The sequence below is a fragment of the Andrographis paniculata genome, unplaced genomic scaffold (assembly GCF_009805555.1).
Source record: "Andrographis paniculata isolate CXL003 unplaced genomic scaffold, ASM980555v1 Contig5END, whole genome shotgun sequence".
NCBI classification, from domain to species: Eukaryota; Viridiplantae; Streptophyta; class Magnoliopsida; order Lamiales; family Acanthaceae; genus Andrographis; species Andrographis paniculata.
This window is the reverse complement of record NW_026137595.1, coordinates 3,674,127-3,684,788: the sequence shown is the minus strand read 5'-3', so window position 1 is coordinate 3,684,788 and position 10,662 is coordinate 3,674,127. Positions and strand designations below refer to the sequence as shown.

The 10,662-nt window shown below is 30.5% G+C and overlaps 1 protein-coding gene across 1 annotated transcript; it reads left to right on the top strand.

Annotated features, from left to right (window-relative positions):
• The first annotated feature begins 4,742 nt into the window (after positions 1-4,742).
• Positions 4,743-5,333, top strand: LOC127259133 (uncharacterized). Its single transcript, XM_051286277.1, has one exon. It carries the CDS (start codon positions 4,743-4,745, stop codon positions 5,331-5,333), a length of 591 nt encoding a protein of 196 aa, XP_051142234.1.
• The last annotated feature ends 5,329 nt before the right edge of the window (positions 5,334-10,662 follow it).

Here is a 10,662-nt window from a genome sequence, read left to right as displayed (position 1 = left end):
GATCAGATGCAGGTCGCTTGATGGGGCGACTAATAAATCGTTTGGTCTAGCGACCAGTTAGTCTCTAGAAAGGTTGGTCGGGCCAATTGAGTTCTGGAACTGGTGGCAGCGTTTGGCGAGACCGTTAAAGACACGTGTCAATAAAGGAGGAATTAGTGGGCGGTTGCTGTAACCAAACCAGGCGACGGTTTTGAAACGTTTTCTTGAAGGAATATTTAAGGATGCGGATTTTTTATCTTCAATCATCTTCAATCGACATCAAATTCAAGAGAATTGCTTTGGGGATCACCACTTTATTTTCCAGTTTGTAGTTTTATTTTCTAGTTTATTTTTGTACCGTACAGTGTTTAGAGATTCCTAATCTCAGGCACTAAATATATCAAATTCGAAGATAATTTCTTATTTTCGGATTTTACTTTTTTATTGTTGAAAAAATACATCTACACATATATTTAACACGATATTTTATATTTGTTTGTTTATTTAGAGTTTTATTTTTTATTTTAATTTGAATAATAGTCCACGTATGAACTTGTTTTGTTAGTATAAGCAGCTATAAATTTGCCATGACTTTTTACTATTGTATTTTATTAAAAAAATTTGCATTTTTTATAAAAATTATCGTAGAAATTACATATTAAAATAACTAAAAAAAATTAATTAATAACAATATTATATGTATGAATAAAATTTTTATTTCATAAGATTTGCTTGACTGTATTTTAAAATGGTTTATATAACAGTATTTTATATATTTATAATAATACTTGTTAGAAATCATTTCTCAGCATATACTTCTTCTTCGGTCTTGGATAATTATGTCATTTTTTTGTTTATTTTGTTAAATTTATACATAATTTATATATAGTAATAATATTATCTAAATACAATTTTATTATTTTATTTTAACAAATAATAATCATTTTATCACTATTTTTTTTATTTATCCTACTCTTTTATTAATATTAATTATGTAATAAATTTCCTATATTATTCTATTTTATTTTTGTTACCGATATTAAATTTACATTAAAATATTATTATTTTTTATTTTAAAATAAAGGAGTATATATATATATTTATTTAAAATGCAATAATGTTAATAGAGTGATGTTTGAGTGGATGGATACCAAACAATTGCTAGCTCAACCAAACCAATCTGATTAATCAATTCTTCAAGGACCACAATTAAGAATTTTAATATTTCTAACTAAGAAACTAGAATTATATTGGATTTATTTACTTTGTATTTTTTAGTGTATGTATTTTTTATGTTATGTATTGTCAATATAAAAATAATATTTTATATTGAATTGTTATTATTTTTTTGTGAATGAATAAAAAATATGTGTACGTGTTAATATGTGTATATATTGAATTTTTATAATATTTATAGAAAATAGTATCTTAAAAAAAAATAGGTGAACAAATCCAATTATTTTCATCTCAATTTTTTTGTTACTATTTATAATTTAATATAATTTCTTTAACATTTTAATTATTTGTTATCGAGTGTTGTATTTACTTTCGATTAATACGCACATCTCTTGACACACAAAATTTTCAAAAAAAAAAAAAAGATATATTTCTTTTCATCAAAATATAAACTTATTTGCTTTTGATATGAATTTTAGTGTAAAATATAATTTTTCGTACTTTTTACCTTTTATAATTAAAAATAAAAATAAAAGAAATAGTATGAAATTAGAAAAATGCTACTCCCTCCATTCTAATTAAGATAATATTTTTTATTTGAACACGAGAATTTAGGTAGTATATATTAATTATTTAGATAATGAATATTAGTTATTTAATTATTGTATATAACAGAAGTATATTATATATGATTAAAAGAAAATTAAAAGATGTGTTTAAATAGTTTTAACATTATATCTCAATAAAATATACTTAATATGAATGTGATTTTTTTAGAGATTATAATTATATATATACAAATAAATAAAAATATATTTATTTATTTATCATTACATTAAATTAGTTTTATAAAAAAATTGAGAGTTTTAAAGGTTAATAAAAATATTTGTTAATTGAGGAGAAATATATAAATAAATAAATTTTGAGTAAATCTTATATAAAAGATGTTATAAATTTAATTAAATCAATTTATATTTTAACAGAAAAATTGGTTATCCGTGGACAAAAAGAAGGGAGTGTGATTTTCTATTAAATAAAAAAGAAACGAGTACATTTTTTATAACAGACAGAAAAATATTATTTTATGATAGATACTATTATTATTATTTTTTTTACAAAATATTTTAAAATAAATATTTCAATAATGCTTTAATAGTTCTGAAGTTGATACATAAGAAATTTATAAAATACTGAAATGATGCAATAATACATTTAAGGAAAATAAAAAAAAATTATAAAAAAATTACAAGAACGAACCCCTAAATTGTAGACTATGATAGTGCTTGCTGGAAACGAATGTGCATGATTCGTGATGATGCTCAAAGCAAAATCTATTGGGTTTTAGGGGAGGGATCGTGCTCATTTTGGCATGGTCACTAGTTTGGTGATAGATCATTTCCGGCCATGATCGGTGGTCATCATCCTCCATCATATCAGATTCAGATATATTTTCGCCATAGTTGTGCAACTGTGATGTAATTTTTAACATGAAAGAATTATATTCTTGGACTGTTGTAAAGTCCTGAAGACGTAGTCTTTGTCATTCGCTTCGTGCCCTTGGCAACAATGTCAGCCTCAAGTGATCGTATTTTTCTTTCATTCTCTCCCACAATTCAAGTGGGGATTCCAGCGTGACATACTCATTCCCAACATGGAAGTACTGAAAAAACTCATATTTTTCAATGCCTCATCGATGTGATTGCACAAAAAGATCATGGTCTTTGCACGATCTTGGCTCGGGGAATTTTTATCCCTGGCAATGGTATTTTCCAAGTTCATTGATGCTAAATGCATTTTCATGTCACGAACCCATGCCATATAATCTTGGCTAGAAATGAGGAAAGGAAGAAATTCTTATTTGGCAATGTTAGTCATAATAAACAGATAATATATACAATATTACATTGTGAAAATTAAAATACACAATCATGCTGATAACGTATTGTAATATTATTATTGGATTAGCCAATAAAAATATTAATTATTTCTACCGCATAACACTATTTTATGTATGGTATATAATATATAATACATAATATATATATGTATATTCGCGAGTGGGGCATGGTATATATAATAGACATATTATATATAGTATATTGTATGTGCGTGTGTATCTATGTTGTGTGTATGTAATAATATATATATATTAAATATTAAAATGCATGAATGTAAGTACAATAATGAAAGCAAGCTGCACTGCAGAAGAGACATAATAGATAGGATTTTATTGATTATCTCATTTCCTAGATTTTATTGATTATCTCATTTCCTAGTATTTATAGGCAAACATATATACATTGATGGCTGCAAACGAAACACATAAGATCGACGATACATCGATGTTAAGGACACAAATAAACTATGTGTACAATAAAAGGAACATACTTACTCCTAGTTTGCTTGGAACATAATTTTTAATTTTAACTTTTTTTATTATACAAATTTCATAGTATATTATTTAATATTATTATTTTTTTTATCTGGAATTCGAGTATGATATTTTTGAATGGTTTAAAAAAATCAGTTGAAAAATGAGTATGAGTTTTCTTAAGGTATTCTAGAAAGCCTTAAAAAAAACAGATGATTTTGTATCTAACAAACAAATTAATGGAATTAAGCCTAAATTAGAAAGTAAAAAATATGGATAAAATACATAAACAAATAAGTGTTGTACACATATTCATTATGTGTACAATATGTGGATAAATTTACACAAAGACGACGTAGCAAATATGTGTTGAAGTGGTGTCATTATTAGAATCACAATCCCATTGTATGACTTCCGTATAAATATGACATTGCGGATGAAATTATGCAGACTTACATTCAATCAAGTTTTCATTTGGATTAATTACACTTTCTGTTGCACACATACAATCAATATCATACATACATACATACATATATTAACACTCCTACATACATATATATATATATCATTATATACACATGACACACACTTATATCTATATACACAATATATATAATATAATACAATATACAAAATAGTGGTTGGCGGTAAAAATAATTAATATTTTTATTGGCTAATCCTATAATAATATCACAACACAATATCAGCACGATTATATATTTTAATTTCCGCAAGGTAATATTTTATATGTTGTTTGTTTATTATGTCTAACTTTGCCAAACAAGAATTTCTCCATTTTTTCGTTTCTGGCCAAAATTATATGGCATGAGCTCGCGATGTTAAAATGCATTTGGCATCAATGGGTTTGGAAAATACTATTGCCCGGGATAAAAATTCCCTGAGCCAAGATCGTGCAAAGGCCATGATCTTTTTGTGCCATCACATCGATGTGACACTATAAATGCAATATGTGACGTTGGAATCCCCACTTGAATTGTGGGAGAGATTGAAAGAAAAATACGATCATATGAGGCTGACTATGTTGCCAAGGGCATAAAACGAATGGTAAAGCGTACGGATTTAGGACTTTAAAATAGACCAAGACTATAATTCTTTCATGTTTAAAATAACATCACAGCTGCGCCACTGTGGCGAAAATATATCTGAATCTGATATGATGGATAAAATTTTCTCCACTTTTCATGCCTCTAACATGGTTTTGCAGCAGCAGTATCGCGAAAGAGGCTTTAAGAAATATTCAGAGCTGATCACCTGTCTTTTGCTGGCTGAACAAAATAATGAATTACTGTTGAAAAATCACGAATCTCGGCCGACATGTGCAAATCCATTTCCAGAGGCAAATGCAATACAACCGGAAAATCTGGTGCGTGGTCGTGGGCAAGTCAGATATCAACAAATTGATCGCAATCGAAATCAGAATCGCGGCCGGGGCCGGACAAACGCATACGGTCACAATAATTATCAAAACAGGTCCCGACATGTGCCAAATCAGCATTATAATGATAGAAGGCCGTACAGACCTCAACAGAGGTTCAACACTGGGAGAAAGATAAACAATGGCAAAGAGTGCACCCGGTGTGGAATCAAAGGCCATTGGGCCTATGTTTGTCGCACAACCATTCACTTGGTTGAACTGTATCGGGCCTCAAAAGAAAGACGGGGAAGAATTGCCCCCGAAACAAATCACGCTGCCCACGATGACACATTTGACGATATGATGAATGAAAATATCACACACCTGGCTGCCGATTATCTGCTCGACATAGCTGATGATGTTAAATGATGAAATATTGTATTTCCTTTGTTATTTCGATATTTTATGCCCCCCTTTTTGTATTACCCCTATAATATAAGTTTATTTTGATTATGTTACTAATACATGTCTTTTATTATTTCTACTTTTTTCCAAAGATATGGATGCCAAATATTTTGGAGCCGATGACAGTATATGTCTTATTGACAGTGCTATGACTCAATACTCTGAAAAACAAAAGTTATTTCTCCCATCTGAATATGGGAAAGACTACTATTATTACTATCAGTGGTGCATCGAAAATGATCGAAACTTCAGGAAAAGCTACTATATTTCTCCCTAAAGGGACAAAAATGGCAATTGAAAATGCCCTGTTCTCGAGCAAAGCTCGAAGGAATTTACTGAGCTTCAGTGATATTCGAAAAAATGGGTATCACATTGAAACATTAAATAAGGTAGAAAATGAGTATCTTCTGACTACTCAGATTGTGAATGGCAAAACAATTGTGAAAAAAAAATTGTCATCATTTTCTTCCGGCTTGTATTACTCAAAAGTCAGTGCCGTTGAAACATATTACCTAGTAGACGAAATGGCTACTAGCGAATTTAAAACTTGGCAAGATCGACTTGGGCATCCTGGCAATGTAATGCTGAGACGAATTGTTGAAAATTCAAATGGCCACCCATTGAAAAAGAAATATATTTTGAGTCCGAATGAATTTTCTTGTGCTGCCTGTTGCCAAGGGAAGTTAATAATTCGGTCATCTCCAACAAAGGTTGGTTTTGAATCCCCAGCTTTTCTGGAAAGAACTCAGGGTAATATTTGTGGACCAATAGATCCACCGTGTGGACCCTTTAAGTACTTTATAGTACTTATCGACGCATCAACGCGATGGTCACACGTATGCCTGTTATCTACTTGCAATCTAGCTTTCGCTAGACTACTTGCACAAATAATTAAATTGTGAGTACAATTTTCAGATCACCCAATAAAGAATATATGTTTAGATAATGCTGAAGAATATTTATCACATACATTTGATGATTACTGCATGTCAATTGGGATTACTGTGGAACATCATGTTCCTCATGTACATACGCAAAATGGCCTCGCTGAATCCCTCGTAAAAAAATTACAATTAATTGCTAGACCATTTTTAATGAGGTCTAAACTTCCCGTATCATGTTGGGGACATGCTATATTGCATGCAACAACCCTCGTGAAAATAAGGCCGACAAGTTATCACTTTTATTCCCATACTCAATTGGTTTCTGGAAAGTTTCCAAATATATCTCACTTGCGAATTTTTAGATGTGCCGTTTATGTGCCTATTGCGCCACCTCAATGCACGAAAATGAGACCTCAAATAAGGTTGGGTATATATGTCGGGTATAAATTACCCTCGATTGTAAAATATCTTGAACCAACAACAGGTGATTTATTTATTGCAAGGTTGCAGACTGCCACTTTGATGAATCTCATTTCTCGACATTAGGGGGGAGAAAATAATCAACTGAAAAAAGAAATTTCGTGGAAAATACCACTTGAATTTGATCCTCGTACGAAATATAGTGAACTTGAAGTTCAAAGAATTGTGCATTTGCAGAAAACTGTAAATCAATTGCCTGATGCTTTTAATGATGTTGCCAGAGTTATGAAATCATATATTGCAGCAACAAATGCACCAGCTAAAATAAATATCCCAGAAGCGAAGGTGCCGAGTGCTAATGAGCATACTCCCCGCATAAAACATATTAGACCGTTGGGTTCCAAGGATAAGAATCCATGAAAGAAGAAAATTGTAAATACTAGTGAAGAGATCAATAATGGTCAGATACCTGAAAAGGTCAGTACAACCCTAAAAGATATTGATACTAAAAATTCTGATGAAAGTGATAATGAAGTTATTGAAACTTCCGTTAACTATACCACCAGTGGAAAATATTGGAACATAAAGAAACAAATATTGATAATGCATTTGCATATTCTGTAGCACTCGATATAATGAATGATGGCGAGGATTATGAATCAAAATCAGTTGATGAATGTCGGCAAAGAGATGATTAGGCAAAATGGAAAGACGCAATTAAGTCTGAATTGGATTCATTGAATAAACGACAAGTATTCTGCCTTATAGTCCAAACACCTGTAAATGTAAAACTTGTTGGCTACAAGTGGGTGTTCGTGAGAAAAAGGAACGAAAATAATGATATCACAAGATATAAAGCAAGGCTTGTAGCCTAGGGTTTTTCCTAGAGACCGGGCATTGACTTCGAAGAAACATATTCGTCAGTCATGGATGGAATAATATTCAGGTATTTGGTGAGCCTGACAGTACACAATAATCTTGATATGCGATTAATAGATGTGGTTATTGTCTATCTTTATGGCTCCTTAGACAATGATGTCTACATGAAAATTCCCGAAGGGATTAACATACCTGAATCATTCAAATCAAAGCCAAAAGAATCATATTCCATCAAATTGAAAAAATCTTTATATAGACTTAAGCAATCAGGCCGAATATGGTACAATTGTTTCAGCAAAAGCCTAACAAAAGAAGGTTACATAAATGACCCTATATGTCCATTAGTTTTCATAAAGAAAAATGGGTCAAAATTTGTAATCATCGCTGTATATGTTGATGATCTCAATTTAATTGGAACTCTTGATGAAATCAAGAAAGCTGTTTAATATCTGAAAAAAGAGTTTGAGATCAAAGATTTTGGAAAAAATAAATTTTACCTTTGTTTGCAAATTGAACATTTGAAAAGTGGAATCTTTATCCATCAATCAAACTATATCAAAAGGGTACTGAAACAATTCCTGATGGATAAATCACATTCGCTAAGTACCCCAATGATTGTCAGAGCACTCGATCCAGCAAAGGATCCATTTAGACCAAAAGAGGAAAATGAAGAAACACTTGGCCTAGAAGTGCCATATATGAGTGCTATAGGTGCATTGATGTATCTTGCTAACAGCACCCGACCCGACACATTATTTGCTGTAAATTTATTGGCAAGATTTAGTTCATCGCCTACTCGACGACATTGGAATGAGATTAAGCACATTTTTCTCTATCTCAAGGAACAATTGATCTCGGGTTATTTTACTCAAAAGATTCTCGACATGAACTAATTGGTTTTGCCGATGCAGGATATTTATCTGATCCTCATAAAGCCAAGTCACAAACTGACTACATTTTTACTTGTGGCGAAACTGTGATCTCTTGGAGATCGATGAAACAAACATTAACTGCCACTTCTTCAAATCATGATGAAATATTGGCAATACATGAAGCTAGTCGAGAATGTGTTTGGTTGAGATCAATAATTCAACATATTCTGAAAAATTGCGGGTTAATACCTGACGATAAAATTTTCCCAACTACCTTGTTTGAAGATAATACGGCTTGTATAGCCCAATTGAAAGGGGGTTACATTAAATGAGATAGAACGAAACACATTTAACCAAAATTCTTTTTTACTCGTAATCTACAACAAAATGGTGAAATTGATATGCAGCAAATTCGATCAGATAATAATTTAGCGGATATATTAACCAAGGCGTTACCAACTGCAATATTTGGAAAATTGGTAAGAAAATTGGAATGCATCGGTTAAAGGATCTCAAATAACGGGCGAGCAAATAAATACAAGAATGTTGTACTCTTTTTCCTTCACTAGAATTTTTTTTTTCCCCACAGGGTTTTTTTCTAATAAGGTTTTAACGAGCCACATTCTTTTTATAAAATATCGAAGGGGGAGTGTTGTACACATATTCATTACATGTACAATATTTGAATGATTTTACACCACGACGTAGCAAATATGTGTTGAAGTGGTGTCATTATTAAAATCACAATCCCATTATATGACTTCCCTATAAATATGACATTGCGAATGAAATTATGTACACTTACATCCAATTACATTCAATCAAGTTTTCCTTTGCATTAATTACACCTCCTGTTGCACACATACAATCAATATCATACATACATACATATATATATTAACACTCATGCATACATATATATATATATATATCATTATAAACACACGACACACACTTATATCTATATACACAATATATATAATATAATACAATACATAAAATAGTAGTTAGCGTTAGAAATAATTAATATTTCTATTGGCTAATCCTATAATAATATCTAAACAATAAGAAAGTGGAAGCAAAATTGACTTTTGTGTTCGCTCTCGTTTTTATTTGATGTGATATTTGATATTCACTGTTGATTGCTCGTATAACATCCACCATCACTCTCCTCTTCATCAATACTTCCATTACACTTCATTTACTCATCAAATAACCTCCTCATTATTGATTATACAATTCCTTAAGTTTTTAAATTTTTTATTTTATTTTAAACATTACAAGTTTTAATGATATGATTTTAGTTTGTTAGTAAAAATAATGTCCAAATAACTTTCTTTTAGGCCAAATTTTTTAATTGAATTTCCAAAATAATTAGAAGAAATACGCACAAATTTAACCAGCAAATATCTTATTTCAAGAATTGTCTTCAAATTCTGAAGTAATTGTAACAAATATGTTATATTTTAAAATTGTATGAATGACACAAGACCACTTGTTATGCTTAGAAGATTTGCATTTCTTTTGAAATGTACGGAACTATATGAATAAGAGAAAAATTTCACGAAAGAGAATGTACTTTTAGTCTGTTTTTTCTTTCTTTCTTTTTTTATAATCTATGATAGTGTGTTTCAAAATAAGTTTGGTTTGAAAAATTTTGGTTTAGTTTTTATATTAATATAATATTTGATGAAATGTTTTATGAAAAAAAATATATTTTTTCGAAAAAGACAAGTCCAAATAGTAAAATTTGAAAATTTTTTAATAAAAATCTATATCTTAGCAGATATATAAAACAACCCACATATTAACTAACATGACTCTTTTAGCTTAATTTAGTAAGACCAAATTAGTTGGTGTAATCCAACTATGGTTTGAATTATGCTCACGCAACAACAGATTTATTACAGACAACGCATCGAAATTGATATAGGGATTGAAGGTAGAGAAATAATGTCATCACCTCCGGCTGAACCTAATAGCCTGCAAACTAGGTCCGACAAGACAAACTACATTTGGTGAACCATGTGTGATATGCAAGACCTGGAGACGTTGGGGTTTGAATCCATGACTTAACAGTTACAAATCCAATCCCACACCACCAGGCCATCCCTTACGGGACTCTGTAGGGGGGCGTTTGATACAGAGAATGGAATTGCAGAGAAATAAGAGTAGAGAATGGAATCGGAGAGAATGGAATTGAATAGAGAATGATAATTCATTATCTTGTTTGGTAAA